Source organism: Cetorhinus maximus, chromosome X (assembly GCF_964194155.1).
Source record: "Cetorhinus maximus chromosome X, sCetMax3.hap1.1, whole genome shotgun sequence".
NCBI lineage: Eukaryota > Metazoa > Chordata > Chondrichthyes > Lamniformes > Cetorhinidae > Cetorhinus > Cetorhinus maximus.
In genome coordinates, this window is record NC_135917.1 from 3,435,024 (window position 1) to 3,457,376 (window position 22,353).

General features: G+C 44.3%; 1 protein-coding gene across 1 annotated transcript in view; it reads right to left on the bottom strand.

Annotated features, from left to right (window-relative positions):
• Positions 1-19,272: 19,272 nt before the first annotated feature.
• The window catches only part of LOC144672730 (complement C1q-like protein 2), a 40,217-nt gene continuing 37,136 nt past the window's right edge, over positions 19,273-22,353 (bottom strand). The window contains exon 2 of the mRNA XM_078534681.1: positions 19,273-21,146. Coding sequence (XP_078390807.1) covers positions 20,967-21,146 — 180 coding nt within the window. The 3' untranslated portion in view covers positions 19,273-20,966. The remainder of the gene's footprint in view (positions 21,147-22,353) is intronic.

Consider the following 22,353-nt stretch of genomic DNA (forward strand, 5'->3'; position numbering starts at 1 on the left):
TTTGTTGTTGGTCCCTCTATGGCCATGTCTAAATCCTTTATGTATACCGAGAACAAGACAATCCCAACACAGATCCCTTGGGCACCCCATTAACTACATGAAATCCAATTACTTCAATGTCTATCTATCCATGAGCCATTCTTCTATCCATCCCACAACCTTACCTTTAATACCATAGGCCTTAATCTTCACAAGCCTTTCATGTGTCACCTTATCAAATGCTTTTCAAAGTCCAAATACATCACCTCCACTATATTCCCCATCTATAAGCTTGGTAATTTCCTCAAAATAATTAAATTAGTCAAACACGACCCACTTTTTACAGATATGTGTTGACTGTCCTTGATTAGCCCATACCTTTCAAAGTATTCACTAATTTTATCCTTTATTATGGTCTCTAGCAGTTTTCCTAATGCAGCAGTAGGAGGAAAACCAGAACACAGTTCAATGTTATCATTTGACGTCACAGTACAGGTGACCCAGTGGCACTTAATATCATGAGCTGAGGGAGAAATCAGTGCAGAAATAGCAGTTAGTTCTCTGTTAGCGTGTGGAATATATGAAAAGGAACAAGCGGGAGAAATCCATCTCCTGTGTTTTTTGTTTAATAGGGAAGGGAACAGGGTTGGTAAGCAAGACTGGTCTTATAATGAGGGAAGACTGTACTGAATTCAGAATCAAACCGTTCAGGGAAGCCAATTGTTCAGAAGCAGGTCAGTAAAGGAATTATTATAATGATATTTAAATTAAAATTATCCAGGAGGTTACAGCCAAAATGTGGAAAAAAAAGGATTAATACTGGAGGAAGGGCATAGACAATTACAGCACAGTGAATATTTGTTTGCTGTATTTAAGAATGCTAATGATTCCACAAGCACCCCGACATCACCGCGCGTCATTCCGATATTCCGTTTGGCGGGCACGCACTGGAGTTGGCTGCTCGCCTGCCGAACTGTCAAAGGCCTGTTAAGGCCATTAATGAACTAATTTACCAAATTGACAGGGCTGCCTATCCAACCTTAAGGTTGGCGGGCGGGGCAGGCGAAGAGCCCAGGCGGCCTTTGCATTTCTCATGAAACCTCATCCACGGGTGGGATGAGGTTTCATGAGGGGTTTATTAAATTAATAAATATTTTTTAAACATTTGATAAACATGTCCCAGCTCATGTGACAGCGGGGACATGTGTAAATGATTTTTAACTTTTTTTGTTTTGAAGTTTCAAATTCAACTTAATCTCCCTGAGGCAGCTCTGTGCCTTAGGGAGATTTCTGCGCTCTTTCACGCACATGCACAAAAGAGTGCAGGCTCCGACTCTCCCTCCTCCCCCTGCCCGCACAGGCAGTGCTGAGCGCTACCGGGTGTGCGTCACGCTGGGTGGGCCTTAATTGGCCTGCCCACGTAAAATGGCGGCTCGCAGCCCATCGTGGGCACCCATCGGCTCCGTGCCCGCTCCCGACCGGCCCACCCGATGGGGAGAAAGTTTTCCCCCACATTCCATTTTCCTGAATTATGAGATTGTGGATTTAGGTGCACTAGTGTGATCTTGTTATTTTAATAATTCACTAATTATGGACTTCAAAATAGCCACAAAGCTACAAAATCGGAGGTTTGTGGAACACATTGGGCAGAATCGTCCTAGGTTTGTAGTAAGTGTGGTAGCAGGTGGGAAAAAGGACGTTTTACCCACTGGCTGCAATGGTGGCTTTTCGCGGCGTATCGTCCCATTCCCGCCGTGTCCCACCTCATTAATGATGCATTCCCAGGAAACATGCCAGATTGCTGGCAGGGCAGCCTCTGATTCGCCTGCCCCACCGTCACCTCAGGCCTTCAGTAATCTGGGCGCCATATTTAAAGAGCGCCCCTGCACAGGGCGAGCACTCTCTAAGGGATTGGAAGCTGCTGCAAAATCATGGCTGCCAAAGGGAAGAAACATGCTGCCCCCAAATTTAGTGACCCCTCCCTCGGGCACCTATTGGACGCAGTGGAAGGCCACCACGCTGTCCTCTACCCCCGCTCTGGCTGCAGGAGGTCCGCCAGAGTCACCAGTCCAGCCTTGGAGGCGGTGGCAGCAGTGGTCAGCGCCACAGGAGCGCAGAGGAGGTCAACCATCCAGTGCAGGAAGAGGATGAATGCTCTCATCCGTTCCACCAGAGTAAGTCAACCTCAACTCACTCTCAACTCACACACTCACAAACCCATCGCACATCCACAGGGATCTCACACCTCAAGGGACAACATCACTAACTCTCACACACACCCTCACATCTTCATCAGGCCAATACCCTCTGGAGCTCACGTACTCAGCCTATCCATGGCCCTGCTCACCACACAAACATGCCACACAGTGCCAAATGACTTGCTTACACTCTCTCCATCTGTTTTCATGCAGGAGAAGCTGGCACACAATAGCGGGGAGAGATCCCAGACTGGGGGTAGGATGGCCCACATTAGGCCCCTCACTCACTTTGAGGAATGTGCCATCGCGCTGACTGGTGAGGACGTGGACCGTGCCTGTGGTGACGGTGAGGTTGGCGGTGAACACCCTCGTGAAGATCCTGCACCACATCATCCCTCTCTCAATGCAAATATGAGCGCTCTCTCTCCTGCTTTAGACTCTGCTGCCATGCACTAATTATCTCTACTTTGGTTCACAGGAAGCTCTGCCAAGCAACTGACACCCTCAGCCAGCCAGTCCCTCAGCTCCATCCACATCCTCACCTACAGCCAAGAGGACACCTCCTCCATTGAAGAGCTGGAAATAAGCAGTCCAGAAGACCCGTCACAGCGCTTACCCCCACCCTCCACCAGCGCAGAGAAACACACCTCGGTGGGACCTAGATCTAGAGCAGGCTCGGGTTCACAGTCTGGTGGTCACCACACAGACACATGTCCGCAGCACAGGAGGCAGGTTCAGCCGAGCTGCCCGGCACTCGGAGGACTGCTGGGGAAGAAGTATCTGTGAGGTCCGAGTCAGGTGACGAGCCTCTGGATTCGGCCTTCCAACTCACCGTGGAGAGTCAGCAGAAGGTGGGGGAACATCACACAGAGCTGTTGGAAGCCCTCAACAGAGTGGCACGTGACTCAGAGGAGTGCATCTGCCTGCTCTCTGATGAAGTGGTGCCCATGTGTGCGCATATGGAGGTCTCCATGGGAAGGATGGCAGACGGCATGGAGACCTTGGTCCAGCAGAACACGGAGATGTGCGCAGACCTGCACTCCAGCATGGTAGCCATGGGTGAGTTCCTGCAGTGGCGACGCGAAAGGGAAACAGGGCACCTCGACGTCCTTCCAGGTGCTCCTTCCCCTCAAGGAGTCAGGCTGGGACCCCCAGGCACCTGAAGGGAGGAGGATCGGCAGCTGGACACCCCTGGGTCATTCACTCAGGAATCTCAGAGGCGGTCCTCTCTCATTGAGTCCCCTTTGCCTGTGACACCCTCAACCTCATCCTCTGTCACCAGAGGGAGCAGCTGGCTGACAGGAGGACGGTCAAAGCAAGTCAGGGCCCCCAAGGCCTCGGCTCTCCAGAGGACCCACGCTGAAGTCATCAGAGGCAACAGGGCCAACCATTGCACAGGCTGTCTCCACCCCTGCTGCGGATGTCAGGGCAGCACCTAGAAGAAGTGGTAGGTCTAGAAAAGTTAAGAAATTCTGATAACAAGTGGTTGCACAAGTGAACACATTTTGTCACTTTATAATCCGAAAATATATTTACTTTCACGGAATAATGTGTAATGGTGTCTTTCAGCTTCATTGACAGGCTCTGTGAGTCCTCCCGCGGCATCACCCCCGCCCCCGCCACTAGCAGTTCAGCTGTACGCAGCTGGACCACAAGTCATTATGGAGGGAGAAGTGTGTGTGTGTGACGGGGCTTTTCGGAGCCTCATGTAAGCCTCTCCCACGCACGTGGAGCCTTTATCCATCACACTCATCTCACTGTCCTGAGCATTTTCAATGCTGCCTGCTGGGGTTCCCTTTCAGTTATCCGTATGAGCCGACCTACATCTCCACCCACCCACTGACCACACTCCCACGTAGCACCTGTGTCCATCCAACACGAGGCTCCGCTCACTTTCAGTTTCGACAAAGATGGCTGTAGTCAGATTTTTGCTCAACTCCCCTGTCCTTTTCCCTCCCCCAGTCACCCATGTCCTTTCCTCCATCACTGTTGACCTCCATGGCATCACTTTCCACCTCCCCACCATCACCTACCAACCCGAACCCTTGTCTTTCCGGGATGTCCAGGTGAATGTACATGTTCCCTACTTTCCTGAGAGCCCCACCCCCATCCACATTGACTTCCCCAGCCACCTCCTTCCCACCCCCAGGGTCCATGTCTGCCTCCGAGTCCCCACCAACCGCCATCATTCTCCCTTTTACTGTTACCAAAGCACCCTCACCCTCCCACCCTTCTGGCTCCCTCTGCCCCCTCTCATACTCACCATTCCCTCCTACCACGCCCACCCTCCTTTCGCTCCCCACGAGGCAGTCATTGACTCCACAGACCCCTCCCTTGCACATTCACCTGGACATCACCCACCCCTTAGTCCCTCCTTCACCCTTACTCCCTCTTACCCCAGACTCCTTCCTCCCCTGGACTCTTTCCCCCTCTGAACTCCCTCCTCCCCCAGACACCTTCCCCACCTCCGAACTCCTTCCCCCCCTCCGATCTCCTTCCCCACCTCCGAACTCCATCCCCCCCTCCAAACTCCTTCCCTCCCTCCGAACTCCTTCCCTTATACCTTCCTCACCCCTTACACCTACTTCCCCACTTGTCGCATTCTCCCCTGTTACATTCTCCTCCCGCATACTCCCTCCTCCCCACTCCCAACCTTACCTCCCCATGACACATTTGTTCCCCACCCCCCCCCCACCTCACCCATCCGATAGCTTTGTTTCTCCCCTCACCACCCCCAAAACCTTCGTCGCCTCTTCTGCTCCTCGGATGTCCAAGATCTGAACCAGACCCTTATGGTAAGTCCCGACTTCTGCATGTCACACTTGTCCAGATGTGTTCTGGACCTGTTTGTTTTCCTGCTGGCATAACGGTTAATGTGGCGTGGGGGGAACAATTCTGGTCGGGCCTTACTTTACATCCCATTAGCGAGATGTAAAGAAGCTTCACGCCGGCCTCCAGCGGGTTTTGCTTTCCACCATGGCGGACGCCATCAGACGATCCTGCTGTGCTTTCACGCTGGCGTGAAACCAATTTCTGGCCTTCTCGCCATATTGTCGTTCCTACCCCGCCACCCCCCCCCCACCCCCCCCGGCCATGACGCCTGACACCAATGGGGCCAGGAAATTCCGGTTGAGGCAATACAATCATTGGGTGGAGTTTACTGTTTGAATACTGATATTAACACCAGTGCCCGTTTGTGTATTAATGGATAAACACTTCCGTAGATAAATTTCCTGTAAAAATGGGAAAACATCTGTTTTTCTTTGTAATTAATGACCCACTAAGGAAACCTCGGAACACAGAGTTTTGAAACATGGCATTTCTGAGAATACACTTTTGTTAGTGAGTTACTAATTATGGGGAAAAATAAACAGGCTCCCCATCCCATTTTTTTTGTGCTTCACCCATCAATCAGTCTACAGTCTGCAACCAACAGTGTTACTCACTGACTTTGTGGGGGGGGGGAGCTTTATGGAGGTGCGGGGAATCTTGGCTGCTGGCTGGAAAGCTGGCGAGAGACTGTGTTGTCTCCTTTGGCAAAGAACTTCTGAATTACGAGCCAATCTGGTAATTAACAGGACACTGGTGAGCCTTCCGTTGTCAGCAGGAAGCACTCTCGGGTCAGCATTAGCACAGCTAGTTGCTGCGTGAAGTTCCAAGAGCGTGCCAACCTCAGAAAACTCCCTTAACAGCAAAATTACCATTTTGCACACCAGCCACCCAAATGGCCAATTGGAACAAGATGGCCAAAATATTGGTGGTATCTGATTGTAAGAGGACTGTTTGAAAATGGCCCAACTTGCATTATATAGAAATCTTACAGGCAGCAGGTAGAGGTCACATTTAACCCCTTCAGTCTGAGTTGAGGTTGAGTCCACATTCCAGAGATGAAAAGATATGCCTAGCCCACTGTATCACCCAATCCATCACCATTGGAGAACTTTGCTGATTGAGATGTTCCATTCAAAGTTATTTGTGCGAATGGGTAGTCTTCACCCAACTGAAAACAATAATTTAAACACACAAAACATCACAGGTTTCCATGCAATTTTAGTCAATGGCAAACAAGGTGAAATCATGGTGTGGTGCCAAAGTCTGCCAATGGCCTCTCCACTCTAACCAACGGCTGTTCTCAGCAAGTGCAAAACATCCACTGTGAACAATATTCACCTTGTGTGGTAGAAATGGTGAAAATTAAGCAATACTGGGAACTAGATATTCATGCAGTATTGTGGGAGCTGTACTGCACTGAAAATCTCTAATTAAACAGTGTAAGGAACTGCAGAACAATACAGAGCTCTGGAAGGGCAAGCAGCAAGCACAGGCTGCTTTTCCTTCAGATATGATCGTAGTACAAATTCATGTAAGGCACACCGTGTGGAGAAGATAGAAAGCATGTTAATAATGCAATAAATCTTAGAACATGGCATTGACAGTAGTAGGGGAAAAACATCTGCTTGGTCAAGAATCAATCTCAATATACTTTATCCTTGAACATTTGTAAGTGGAAAGTGAGACGCACAGGCAGTTTCAATTAGTCCCAGTGTGCAACATTCTCATTGTCCAAATTCAGTTTCTCCATTAAAAACTCTGATGAAGGGTCTCTATACAAAGTGTTAACATACATTTTGTTTAGATGTTGTCAGGCTTGCTGTGTTTTTTTAAAGCATTTTTTTTTTATTTCAGATTCCCAGCATTTGCAGTTGTTTTTCAAACATTTTTGCTGTTATTAATGCAGGAGTGTGCTTTCTGTTTTCCTTAAAAATGGTTATCGATGGGGCCGTAATTGTACTTAGGCTACCAAGCTAGGAAAGCCTTCCATTGCATTTCCCCTCCACTCTTATTTGCTGGCTTCTTGACTTCCATACATGGAATTGTAAGTATATTGTCATGTATGCAAAAAGAGGGGTTGCTGCAGCGATCTGGGCAAAAAAGTGGTTTTGCGCTTGCTTGGGACCATAGCCAAGTAGTAGATGCATTCACTGTGGCCTAGGGAAAATACAGCCAGCCAACAACTATACACAGCCTCACTCTACATCATGGAGCTGCTACAAAGTCAGAAGAATCAGAGAGTAAGAACCAGTAAAAGCAGTATTTTTAATTTAAAAACAATCTTGGATGTGCTGGAACTTACATTTTCTTCTTCATCATCAAACAATTAAATACAACTGCAGCCAATTGTCCTCTCACTCATATCTCTAGATCATCTCATTTCTATTCAATAAGTTCCTATCGTTTTGATCTAATAACACATTTTTTTTATTAGTTCTTGACTTACTGTCATTTTTTCCTTTGAATAGAAGCATTTTATTACCAAACATCTCCTGGGATGAGAGGGTTGCCCTATGATGGGAGGCTGAATAAATTAAGCTTACACTCTCTAGAGTTTAGAAGAATGAGAGGTGATCTCATTGAAATATACAAGATTCTGAAGGGGTTTGACAGAGTAGATACTGAGAGATTGTTTCCCCTGACTGGAGAATCTAGAACACGGGGGCACAGTCTCAGGATAAGAGGTCAATCATTTAGGAGTGAGATGAGGAGAAATTACTTTACTCAAAGGGTTGTGAATCTTTGGAATTGTCTACCCCAGAGGGTTGTGGATGCTCTATAGTTGAACATATTTAAGGCTGAGATAGACAGATTTTTGGGGCTGGATTTTCAAAGCAGGGTCAGGAATCAGGATCAATTCTGATCAATCCCTGTGCCTCAGCTATGTCGTTCTTGCAGTCAGTGCTATTTTTAAATGCCAATGCCCTAACTGGGCAGGAGGCAGGCTCAGCACCTAATTAGTGGTGCCCAGCATCTCCAGGAGGTGGGAGCTGCCTGCCCAGTGGCAAAGACAGGCGGCAGCCATGTTGGGGGCTGCCGCTGCCTTGCTGAGTGGAGCAGGCAGTTCCTCAGAAGGTCAAGAGTCAAACACGGTAGAAAGAAGTGATGGATGACAAGTTAAGGTGCAGCACTAGTCTTGGCTCTAGTTGGCCCCTCAAATTTGATTTTAAAACAAATAAAAACAAACTTACTTGGGCCCTGCAACAAACCCAACAGCTGTGCACTAACAAGCACAAGAGTGTTTGGGCTTGCCGAAAAAGACATTGAAAATTGCAATCCCAAATGGATAGCCCCCTGAACAAGCTCCTTTGGGAGCTTAGGGCCCTTAATTGGTGGCGAGCTCGTTTCCCGTCCCCTATTCAGAACTCAAGGTGAAGGGCAAAAGCTCATAGTGCAGGACAGCTGAGGTGAAACAGAAAGAGAAAGCAAGGTAAATCGGGAAGCAGTGATTAGGTGACACCAAGCTTGCATTTAAAAACCCAGAGGAATGAATAACTGAGGACAAAGAAAGAGTTCTACAGCTTTGAGATCCTAGAAAAGAATGGGTTAGTATAGAGGGTCATTTCAACACAAGTTTCAACACATGGGATAGAGGATGATGTATTTGGAGCTGTGAAGGAGTTTCATAGTAGCATTTATGCTCCACATGAGCCTCCTCCCATCCCTTTCATCTAATCCAATCAACATGTCCTTTCATTTCTTCCTTCCTCTGGTTCTTATCTGGCTTCCCTTTAAATGCATCGATGCTATTCAGCTTAACTACTCCCTGTGGTTGTAAGTTTCAAATCCTAACACCCCACTGGGTAAAGAAGTTCCTCCTGAATTCCCTATTGGATTTATTAGTTACTATCTTCAATTGATGGCCCCCTAGTTCTGATCTAGCCCGCAAATGGAATCATTTTCCCTACTTTTACCCTAGCAAGCCCTTTCATAATCTTAAAGAACTCTCTCAGGTCACCACTTCACTCTTCTCATTTCTAGCCTGTTCAATCATTCCTGATCGGTATAACCTCTCAGCTCTGGCATCATTCTAGTAAATCTTATTTGCAGCCTCTCTAGTTTTTATATAATATGGAGACCAAATTCTATCCCTCTAGAAATGAACCCCAGTGTTTAGATTGTTTTTGCGCTCATGGCTTTAATAACCTGCATCTTGCTTTTAGCAATTTGCATGTCTGTACTCCCAGATCCCTGTTTCTCTATCCCATTTAGGCACTTATTTTCCAAGGACTATGTGGCCTCCTTATTCTTCCTACCAAAATGTATTACCTCATACTTATCTATATTGAATTAATTTGCCAATTACATGCTCATTCTGCAAGTTTATTAACGTCTTCCTGTATTTTGTCAGCCCTCTTCTGTGTTAGCCACAATCCCCAATTTGGTGTTATCTGCAAATTTTGAAATTGTACTCTGATTCACGAGTCCAAATCCTTCAATGGAAATTGTGAACAGTGGTCCCAACACTGATCCTTGTGGAACACCATTTGCCAATCTGACTAACTACCTTCAATCCCTAACCTCTGTTTTCTGTTTTGTAACCAGGTTGCTATTCATTCTTTTGCTTGTCACCTGGCTCCACGTTTTCCACACCATATATCACACAAGATTTTTTTGTATCCTGTCCTGTTAAAAGCTCAAACTTTTCAGTCCTTGCAACATCCAGGTGATCAAACATCCTCTCCTGGAGCAATACTTTTTTGAATTCCAAATAAATCTACTTTTAAGAAAGATACATTTGGACACACCAGATCTCAGCTGGGCCACTAGATGGAGTATTTCTTAGTGGTAGACTGTTGTACACCAAAGAAGTCAGGGAACCAGAAAAATCATCATTGACACACCACCACCATAGATCACCATGTATAAGTCGATGCAGCGCATAAGATGACACCATTTTTTCGGTGCCAAAATGCATGTTTAGGCATTAGCAGTCAGCCTCAATTTTTCAGCTCAGAAATACGTTTAGGGTTATACTCGCCTTATCAGTCGGTGCATAGGATCAAGTAGGTGATACAGGCCGCGTTGTCAAGAAGGTGTGCGGGAGTTTAAGACACACCCACACAGAGCAGCCCCTGCATGGTGACTGATGAACAGAAATGGGTCCTCCGGCAAAAAGAATTAAGTAATAAGCTAGTTTCAAGCTAAAAGTCATAACATTTGCCAACTCGTAAAATAACGAATAAAATAGCAAGGGAATTCGCTGTTAGTGAAAAACTGGTGCGAGAATGGAACAAAAAGGAATGAAGTTGTGGGTTGATAATGCGTGGAACAGGCGTCCCAGTGGCCTACACAAAGAATTCAGCTTATCAGTATTGGTCATGTTCATATCCCATATAACCGATGAGATCAAGAGGTGCCTACAAAGAAATAACACCCAAATTATAGGAGGAAGTATAATGTTCGTAGTTCAACCTTTGGATATGTGCCTGAACAAGCCTTTCAAGGATGATGTCTGTGCTGAATGGAATGTGTAGATGGTTGATGGTGAAGAATCCTTCACAAACATACTGCCCCGCTTGCTGTTTTGTGTCGTCTTGTCATCAAATTATGGGACGCTATTATTGCACAAACTGTCATCAGATAGTTCAAAAAATGAGGAATTTCCAATTCAATGGATGGAGAGGAAGATGATTTGTTGTGGAGGGATGATTCTGAAACTGAAAGCGCCAAATCTGATCCAGAGTGGGATCCTTACAATGATGCCATAGCTAAAGTGACTCAGGATGAATTTGATGAACTCTTTGCATCAGATGCTGAAGGTGATGAATTTAACAGTTTTTAAAATGTTTTGATTGTGGTTCAGACTATCCTTATAGAATTAATTCATTCAGCAAAATGTGGCAATGATTTAATTTGAATTACCATTTTTATTTTTTTCACATTTCAAAATGGCGACTACCTACACCAACACTGGAGGTTCATATTTTAAACTTGGCGCATAAGTTGACCCCCATTTTTGGAAGGGTTTCTCAAAGCTTCAAAGATTGACTTATATGTTGCGATCTGCGGTATGCTAAAATACATGGAGGAAGTTTCCTGTTGGCCAATACAGATCTGAGTTGGATTGATAATGTCTAAGGAAAAGTCCACGGCTTGGAAATTCCTGCGCTTTCAGCTGAGGCGTCAAGCTAGATTTAATGAATAAATATGGATAGAAAAATGACATACAAAGATACCTCACATTACTTGATTTGAAAGCATGTTTTAAAACGCTCGTGATGTGGCTTTGGAAATTTAAACCATTTATTAAATCCAAAAAGTTGCCCAGGCCTAAACTGTTGCCATTAGTAACATCTTTCTAATATCGTTTGTGACATTGAATGGAAAAAACATAAACATAACCGATGACGCACTGGCACTCTGTGATAACGCCATCACAATGCCTTGCTTTGGGGAGTGAACTGTGAGCTGAAGCATCATTGCCTAAAGCAGTTTCTGACTGAAGACTTAAAAGATATGCAATGATATCCATTAAGTTGAAACACTTCACGTGCACTTGACTTTATTGTGTTAAAAACAACACAGATCTGCCAGTTCTTCTTCCTCCTCAAGCAAAGAAACATTTTACCGAACATTTTTTTCACAAGGACATTGCTTCTTTAAATTAATACAGGGCATTCAAAACCATATAATTGAAACATAAATAAAGAAGACATACTCTAAAGAGCAACTTGGGGATGCTGATAGAATTCTTCCCCTTAAGTTTTGATAGACTAGATAGGGAGCAACTGTTTCCACTGGCAGGAAGTTTGGTAACCAGAGGACACAGATTTATAGTATTGGCAAAAGAGCCAGAGGGGCGATGGGGAGAATTTTTTTAACGCAGCGAGTTGTTATGATTTGGAAGGCACAGCCTGAAAGGATGGTGGGAGCAGATTCAGAAGTAACTCTGAAAAGGGAACTGGATATATACTTGAAGGGGAAAGAATTTGCAGGGCTGTGGGAAAAGAGCAAGGGAGTGGGACCAATTGGATAGATCTTTCAAAGAGCCAGCACAGACATGATGGACCGAATGGCCTCCTTCTGTGCTGTATGATTCTAAGTAACAATCAGACACCTTGCTCATTTCTTAATGTAACTTGTTTGTCCAAGTAGCAAAAAATGGTTGTTATCATCTCACAATTGTAGAGTACATTGACCAGCTCCCCTCCCGTGGTTCAAGTAGACTTGCTGCAGTGAGAATTTACAATACTTTGTTCACATTGCGCTACTTGAAATACATTCCTCCTCAAGATGCTCTGCTTACTAATGACCATCTCTGTTCACAGGGAAGCTAGGCTGTGGTGATCCAAGCAGAACAACAAAATCCCACAAATCAATCACTTGCAGAAACCGTGGACTTTAATCAACGCCTGTGATTAATTTGCTGCTTCTCTGTGGAATATTGAAGTTGGAAGTTTAGGAATACATCAAGTGATGTGAAGGAGGAGCCAAGACCAATGGCAAGAACTTTGTATCACCTGGCGACCAGCGAAGGATTTATGTTATTCACCAGACAAAAAAGACCAGAATCCTCAGAGGTCCTTCATCATGTGGTGTGTCACCAATATAATGCTAAAGTGATTACTTTAAAAAAAGCATAACATTTTTGAAATGAAAGTCACTAACTTCAAAGAAATTCTAGTTCCCAGACAGTGGTGCAGTGAATGACAATGTTGTCCAATCTCTGCTTCACTTTCATAGTCAATTATATTGTTTGCAAGACCTTGTAAGGCACTGCCTTGTGTCTGTCATTTAATCAGTTAAATAAAGGTAAAAGCTAATGTGAGCCAGTGTCATAATTTACATTTACTGGTATTACTCAATGCTAAACATTGTCTTATTCAAGGGCCACTTTCAAATAGTCTCCAACACACTGCATTGCAGAATGATGGGAGCTAGTTTCAATGCAGTCGTTTTATTTTCCTCTGTATTGTTGGGATATCCAACCACCTGATAGCATCTATTTCCCTTCCTAACAGTACTGTGGGTGTACCTACACCACATGGACTGCAGCAGTTCAAGAAGGCAGCTCACCACCACCTTCTCAAGGGCAATAAACGATGAGCAATAAATGCTGCCCTAGCCAGTGATGCCCATGTCCCATGAAAGAATTAAAAAACTGCTTTCTATTGCTGGGGAGCAAGAAAGGGAGTGGGAATGACACTGAAATCCACTTTGTCAACATGCCACAGTGGAACAGGCTGGGAATGGCAACGTCGAGACACGTTGAGAAGAGACTCTGCTGGGGGCCACAGAAGTAGTGGGTGATAATTGGCTCTTGAGTCATATCATGAATACCACTGGATAACGCACATCAGGTAAAATTTAAATACTCATGTTGTTTGGTTAGTGTAGGTCCTCTGTTGACTCATAAACATACACACACTCTAAACTATGTAGCCACAGCAGAGAAGCTCCTGTTCGAGAGAGAGAAAAATCAAAATTTCTTGCATTTATATGTTATCTTATCACATCTCTCAGAAACAACTGAAACTATTCACAGAAACGCATATGCAGCAGCCAATTTGCGCACAGCAAGATTTCACAAGCAGCAATGAGATGCATGACCAGTTAATCTCATGGTGTTGGTTGAGGGAGGTATGTTGGCCAAGAAACTGGGGAACTCACTGCACTTCCAGTAGTGTCAAGGGAAACTTTAATTCATTGTTAAGATGTTAACACATAAGATAAAGGCAAGATAAAGATCAGAACTGAGCTGGAGGAACCTACAAGAACAAATTTCCCTGCCTAGCTTCTGACAAAAAAGCTTTTAACTCTGATACCTATAGAATCGCTGATTTATTTTGCATATTAGAATGAAACCAGTAACAAGGCCTTGTAAAACTGATCTTGGGGGGTGCTGGCAGCACCAAGTGGTTTTGAGGAACTGTACTGTTTAGATGCAATATTCAAACAGTTTGATGTGTAAGAAGGGCTTGCATTGATAGAGTGTCTTATCACTTTTCTCACAGACTTTAACAGCATCTTCCAAACCCTCGACCTCTACCACCTAGAAGGACAAGGGCAGAAGATGCATGGGAACACCACCACCTGCAAGTTCCCCTCACCATCCTGACTTGGAAATATATCATCGTTCCTTCACTGTCGCTAGGTCAAAATCCTGGAACTCCCTTCCTAACAGCACTGTGGATGTACCTACACCACATGGACAGCAGCGGTTCAAGAAGGCAGCTCACCACCACTTTCTCAAGGTTAATTAGCAATGGGCAATAAATGCTGGCGTTACCAGCAACACCCACATTCTTTGAAAGGAAAAAAAAACACATCTCTTAGTGTTTCATACATTTTGTTGAAGTAAAGTGACTGTTGTTGTGGCATTGGTGGCAGCCATTTTGCGCACAAGATCCCACAAACAGCAGTGAAATGATTCACCAGTTAATCTGTTTTGATGATGTTGGTTGAGGAAGGACTATTAGCTGAGACACTGGGTGAATAGTGTCAGTGGAAACTTTAGCATCCACTTGAACAGGATCTTGGTTTATCATCTTGGTTTAAGAATGGAGTTTCTGACATTGCACTACTCCCTCAATACTGTACTGGGATGACAGCCCATCTTAGGTACTCAGCTGCTGGATTGGGACTGGAACCCACAAATTTCTGACTCAAGTGAGACTCAAGCTGTCAAGTGATGGGAGGTGATGGTATAGTGGTATTGTCAATCCTGAGACCCAGGGTACTGCTCTGGGGCCCAGGTTCGAATCCCGCCACGGCAGATGGTGGAATTTGAATTCAATATATATAAAAAAAAAATCTGGAATCAAAAGCTTAATGATTGTTGATCAATTTAGGGGAGGAAATCTGCTGTCTATGCCTACATGTGACTCCAGACCCACAGCAATGTGGTTGACTCTGAAATGGCCTAGCAAGCCACTCAGTTGTATCAAACTGCTACAAAACCTCAAAAAAGGACTGAAACCGGACGGACCGCCCAGCATCGACTGAGGCACTGACAATGGCAAACTCAGTCCTGTCGATCCTGCAAAGTCCTCCTTACTAACATTATTACATAACCAAAATTGGGAGAGCTGTCTCACAGACTAGTCAAGCAACAACGTGACATAGTCATCCTCACAGAATTATCTTACAGACAATGTCCCAGACACCACCACCACCATCCCAGAGGTGGCGGCACAGTGGTATACAGTTGCCCTGGGAGTCCTCAACATCAACTCTGGACCCCATGATGTTTCAGGTAAAACATGGGCAAGGAAACCTCCTGCTGATTACCATGTACTGCACCCTCTCAGCTGATGAATCAGTGCTCCTCCATGTTGAACACCACTTGGAGGAAGCACTGAGGGTAGCAAGGGCACAGAATGTACTCTGGATGGGGGACTTCAATGTCCATCACCAAGGGTGGCTCGGTAGCACCACTACTGACCAAACTGGCCGAGTCCTAAAGGAGATAGCTGCTAGACTGGGTCTGTGGCAGACGGTGAGGGAAAAACATACCTGATCTTATCCTCACCTGCCTGCTGCAGATGCATCTGTCCATGACAGTATCAGTAGGAGTGACCACCGCACAGTTGTTGTGGAGACAAAGTCCCACCTTCACATTGAGGAGACCCTCCATCGTGTTGTGTGGCACTACCACCATGCTAAATGGGATAGATTTCGAACAGATCTAGCAACTCAAGACTGGGCATCCATGAGGCGCTGTGGGCCATCAGCAGCAGCAGAATTATACTCAAACACAATCTGTAACCTCATGGCCTGGCATATCCCCCACCAAGCTAGGGGATCAACCCTGGCTCAATGAAAAGTGCAGGAGGGCATGCCAGGAGTAAGACCAGGCATACCTGGTGAAGCTATAACACAGGACTACTTGCATGCCCAACAGCATAAGCAGCAAGTGATAGGCAGAGCTAAACGATTCCACAACCAACGGATCAGATCTAAGCTCTGCAGTCCTGCCACATCCAGTCGTAAATAGTGGTGGACAATTAAATAACTCACTGGAGGAGGAGACTCCACAAATATCCCCATCCTCAATGATGGGGGAGCCCAGCACATCAGTGCAAAAGATAAGACTGAAGCATTCGCAACAATCTTCAGCCAGAAGTGCCGAGTGGATGATCCATCTTGGCCTCCTCCGGAGGTCCCCAGCATCACAGATGCCAATCTTCAGCCAATTCAATTCACTCCACATGATATCAAGAAACAGCTGAAGGCACTGGATACTGCAAAGGCTATGGGCCCTGACAATATTCCGGCAAAAGTACTGAAGACTTACGCTCCAAAGCTTGCCGCGCCCCTAGCCAGGCTGTTCCAGTACAGCTACAACACTGGCATCCATCCGGCTTTGTGGAAAATTGCCCAGGTATGTCCTATACACAAAAAGCAGGACAAATCCAGACCAGCCAATTACTGCCCCATCAGTCTACTCTCGATCATCAGTAAAGTGATGGAAGGGATCATCAACAGTGCTATCAAGCAGCACTTGTTTAGCAATAACCTGCTCCTGATGCCCAGTTTGGGTTCTGCCAGGGCCACTCAGCTCCTGACCTCATTACAGCCTTGGTTCAAACATGGACAAAAGAGCTGAACTCCTGAGGTGAGGTGAGCGTGACTTGACATCAAGGCCACATTTGACCGACTGTGGCATCAAGAGGCCTTAGCAAAACTGGAATCAATGGGAATTGGGGGGAAATCCCTCCGTTGGTTGGAGTCATACCTAGTGTAAAGGAAGATGGTTGTGGTTGTTGGAGGTCAGTCATCTCAGTTCCAGGACATCACTGCAGAAGTTCCTCAGGATAATGTTCTCGGCCCAACCATCTTCAGCTGCTTCATCAATGACCTTCCTTCCATCATAAGGTCAGAAGTGAGGATGTTCGCTGATGTTCAGCACCATTCACGGCTCCTCAGATACTGAAGCAGTCCATGCCCAAATGCAGCAAGACCTGGACAATATCCAGGCTTGGGCTGGCAAGCGGCAAGTAACATTCGCGCAACACAAGTACCAGGCAATGACCATCTCCAACAAGAGAGAATCTAACCATTGCCCCTTGACATTCAATGGCATTACCATCTCTGAATCCCCCACTATCAACATTCTAGGAGTTACCATTGACCAGAAACTGAACTGGACTAGCCATATAAATACTGTGGCTACAAGAGCAGGTCAGAGGATGGGAATCCTGCGAGTAACTCACCTACTGACTCCCCAGAGCCTGTCCACCATCTACAAGGTACAAGTCAGGAGTGTGATGGAATACTCCCCACTTGCCTGGATGAGTGCAGCTCCAACAACACTCAAGAAGCTTGACACCGGTCAGGACAAAGCAGCCCACTTGATTGGCACCACATCCACAAACATTCATTCCCTCCACCACTGACGCAGTGGCAGCAGTGTGTACCATCTACAAGATGCACTGCAGCAACTCACCAAGGCTCCTTAGCAGCACCTTCCCAACCCACAACCGCTATCATCTAGAAGGACAAGGGCACCACCTGGAAGTTCCCCTCCAAGTCACTCACCATCCTGACTTGGAAACATATCACCGTTCCTTCACTGTCGTTGGGTCAAAATCCTGGAACTCCCTTCCTAACAGCACTGTGGGTGTACCTACACCACATGGTCTGCAGTGGTTCAAGAAGGCAGCTCACCACCACCTTCTCAAGGGCAACTAGGGATGGGCAATAAATGCTGACCCAGCCGGCGAAGCCCATATCCTGTGAATGAATAATAAAAAGAAAGCCAAGCTGATATTTGAGAGCAAGAGAGCATTGTCAATGGAGAGGACAATGTTTGTTGGGAGGAGTTCGCTGATTTGGCAACGAAGGAGCTGGCACACATTTGTCTAGCATCTCAAGTGGATAGTGAACTATATAAATCATGTACGGTTCCTGTACATCTTACCTATATACTTCCTCGATATGTGTTCCTGCAATTCTATTTCATACTATGTACAATGTACAGTATCTGTCTTATATAATTCTGTGCCCAATTTATTTTTATATGCATATCTATATAAAATTGGCATCAGCAGCCCTCCAGTATCTCACTCCACATGACCATTCTTCTAGACAGTAAGTGCTAGCAATCTATTTGGCTGTGAGGACCATAATGGATGAGTCAATCCTGACCTCACCCAAAGTCCACACACATATTCTCCTTCTAGCAAGTTACTTAGTGTCACATTATTATCTGATGTCTTTGGAAGCCAACATGATGAAATTGACCGTAGGAGTAAATATCAATCTTTCATGCTGCACTGGAGTAGGGGAGGGTGGCGGTGTTAAAAAGAAAGGAACAAAAGCAGGATTCACTTTATTATCACAGGTGAGTGGCAGAATGATACAAGGGATTCTGTGGGGTAGGCAACTAAAGCTATTTTTCCTTAGATCATTTTACCAGACAAACTCATTAGGAAAACTTAGGCAAAAAACAAGTTTTGGTTTTGTTAGAAATAATTACCTGGGTTGAGACTGTCCAAACTCATTTCACTTAGGATCCTTGCAGCTAGCAAAGAGAGAGTCACCATTCATCCTACAGCCACCATCAAAGAGGAGATGCTATTTGAGAACAGGGCAATATGTGGTGGGAGAAACTGGATTCATTTGTAGAGTATTTCAAATGGATAGAGAAACCATATGAATCTTGGGAAAAGAGTGTACATCTTTGTACAAAATAACTTACAGTGCTTATGCTGTTATGCGTGATATGTGCATTGTACGAATCAGTCTACTTAGCATGCATGGCAAATTTGCTTCCTTTCAGTTCAATCACATAGGCCCTATTTACATGAAGGTATCATCTTGTGATTAATCCTTGTGGTAAATAATTTGTCAAATGATTTTAGTGTTTTGAATGGCTACCTGTACAGGGGCCACCTAAAAGTTTAACTTAATTTGACACAGTGCTAAAATTAGGTGGTGCACTTGTTAACAGAATCAGCCAACAAAAGTATTGGGTTTTTGCGGTTTGGTATTCATATATAGACCAACAGGCATCATTCAAGGCCTCAAACAGTGATGTTCTTGTCTGCCGTATTTTTCACAGGGGTAGTCACTAGTAACCTTGCACTCCATGGGATGCAAGCTCAAAATTAGAAGACGTTTCTCAACAATTAATATCTTCATCAACAAAGAATTTCAACTGCTAAACTCATAAATGTGTGCAAACATAAGAAACAAGTGCAAAATCAATTTTGGGAACTAGAATGGTCAACAAATTAAGCATCTTGAACATTTTCATTGATAGAGTCCAATTCAGTAACGTTGTAGATCTGTGTGGGTAAGCCATGCAGGCAAAACACCTGGAAGTCAGCAAGAATGACAGATCTGCTCATCTACAATCCTTCTGACGATAGTAATTAACAATGTCCTTACTGTCAGTGAACAAATGTACAGAAATTCCAAGCAGAAAGAAACACTTAATAGACCAGTTCCCATCCTGCAGTTGTTGCAGGAGTTTTGGTATCACCAGATTCTGCCAAATTCTAACCTCAGCCAGGTTTAGTAAAATTAGGTTTCTCTTGCTGAGTTACAAGTTTTCTACAAATATCTCAATATAAATGCTCAACGTGTCTGTATGAAATTTCTGTGTGCACTTGGATTTAAAAAGCACACAGTAATTTAGCACAAGCATATTAATGTACGAGAGCAGCACTGGTCAAGAACATGCACCCTGGTATTTCTTCTCTCTATCAGAATTTCCCTCCATTTATTGGTTCACTGACAAGGTGAATACAATGTTGTCAAGGATGAAAGAAAGTCATCTTCCTGACGAACAGAAACTGACTTCTGTCATGTGACTTCACTGCACCTAGAAGAGTGGAAGTGATGGTCTGGTGACGGGGTTGTGCAAGTGAGTGATAAAGGTAAGACCAGAACTGGTGACCTGCAGGAGGTGAATCCCCAACCTAAATAATACTGAAAGCAAACATTTTCACGTTAACTCATGGACCCCTTATTTATTTTGCATATTAAAGTGATGTTAGCAACAGGGACGCAGCCAGTAATAAGAACAAACATTTCATAAATTTGACCTTCATGATTGCTGGGAGCATAGATAGTTATACCTGGAAAAACAGCACCATTTAAAATAGGTAAGAAAAAAAGAGAGCCTTGCATTAATATAGCGCCTTATCACAATGAGCTTCTTTGAAGTGCAGTGATTGTTGTTACATAGGCAAATGCAGCAGCCATTTTGCGCAAGCAAGATCCCACAAACAGCAATGAGATGATTGACCTGTTAATCGTTTTTTTTGTGGTAGTTAGCTGAGGGAGGAAATAGTGCCATAGGGTCTTTAACATCCACCTGAACCACTGGAACAGGCAGACAGGGCCTTGAGATTTCTTACCAAGTTTATGTTGCTGCCCCTATTCTCAGTAGACGATATCACCACTGATGATGTCACGGGTTGATTGACACCCAGGCTGTTTCCATTGCTGATACAAACATGGCATCATCTAGTGGGATATGACACACATAAAGCCGGAAGGAAAATTTAAGATGCAGGATCAGGATTTGGGACTTTTCGTTCTTTAGGTTAAATAATGGAGCCTTTACCTGTCAAAATGTATAAAGCACACTGCTGGGTTAAGAATTTGATCAAAGTGAATATCAAATATGCTCTGGCACATATGCTTGCCTTAAAGTCAGATTGTGTCATGTTAGTTATTTGGTGTTCATCATTATTTAACCCTTTGGATTTTTAAATACAGTTTTTTTTTAGCGCCATTCATTGCCTTTGCATATCACAGTATTCTACTTACTTTTCTCACATTGTTAAAAGGTCAGATCATGTCAATGGATCGATTGATACACTAAAATAAAAAATAACTTATTGTGAAGCAAGAAATAAAATTGCAAAAGAATCTTTCATTTATCTATTGAACATTTAGGAGTTGGGGGGTTGCTAATTCTGTGCTCCATTTGACCTTCTGATCGATACTAAACACATTCCTCCCTGGTTGGTCTGCAAAAGGACACAAAGGCACCTTTGCTCAGTCTGGGTAGATGATGAAACCGGAAAAGGTGCTATACTTGTTGTTATTGCCGCCATGAACTTTCCCTCCATCAAGCTTCACGTAGACTTCATCTCCGACGTCCAGGTGCAAGATGACACTGTTGCTGGCGTAGTCATAGTTCTGATCAGCGTCTTGGGCAATGGCACTGGCTCGTACCTGAACCAAGACAGAATACAACAGATATCAGTGGGATTAAACAATCACTCAGGCACTTCTCATCTCCCCCTGTGCTATTCTCTGACTAAAAAAATGGACAGGTGACCAAGGCCAGAGCTTTTTGTCTAGGGTAGCAAGGATTGACTTATCCTTTGATTTTCCCTATTCTCTTTGGAGAAGCACATCCATCAGATCCAATTTGCTTTGTCTGCAAATGTTTCCGAAATTAAAGCACAGCGCATCTTTCCTCGAGCATTACTAGAAATTCGCTAAATGGAATTTTATTGAGAACTTGCCAATTGCGGTGTGCTGCATCACACAATTGAAAACATCACTGAGAACATGAGAGAGCGTGTGATCAGAAAAGGCCATTTGGCATTCCTATCTTCTTCCTCCCACGAACCATATCCAATTGACCCTATAATCAAATTATTCTCCTGAAAGAAAGTTTGGCCTGGTTTTTCCCTACTTTCTCACCAAAAGGTAACCAAGCAGAGATCAGGAATGATACAGGTCTGTGTCTGCTTGTTCTGCTTCAGTTTCTGACACGTTCACATGTGAAATGCATCAAAACAGATCAGAAACTGGGCTGGTTATCATTTGTTAAGGATTTGACTCAGTCCATGAAAGGGTTAAAAATTTAACTCAGCTAAAATTCTTTTGAGAAACTCACACACATACAAAGATGCAAAGACCTTGAGAGCAGGCTTTCCCAGTAAAGGAATCAAACAAACAATTCAAAGCATTGCATCTGCTTTTTAGAAAAACATGCTGTTTTGCTTCGAAAGAATTATTCAGAACAAAGCAGTCTAACAGTAAGACAGATAATGGTATGTTATTCTCAAAGCAACAGATTTTCTTAATATTAGAAACTTAAGTCAGTCAGATTTCACAGGACTATCATTGAGTCAAGACCTTAGACAGGTTTCCTTATAGCTGAGACAAAGACAGTAGAAACTACACTTTATACTTTTGATTGTGGGTATAGAACTAATTATTTTTTGTTTGAATATCCTATCTTTATTCTCTAAGTTGATTTAAAGTTTGCATTTACTATATTTAGGTGACTTAGTTTATCTTGCATTTACACTCTGCAATATTCAAAACATTACCATAATGTAATCCAAGATCTAAGCTTATAATAAAATGTTATAAAGTAACCATTATAAAAGGTTGTATTGTCACTCTGTAAACCTCACAGACCCTA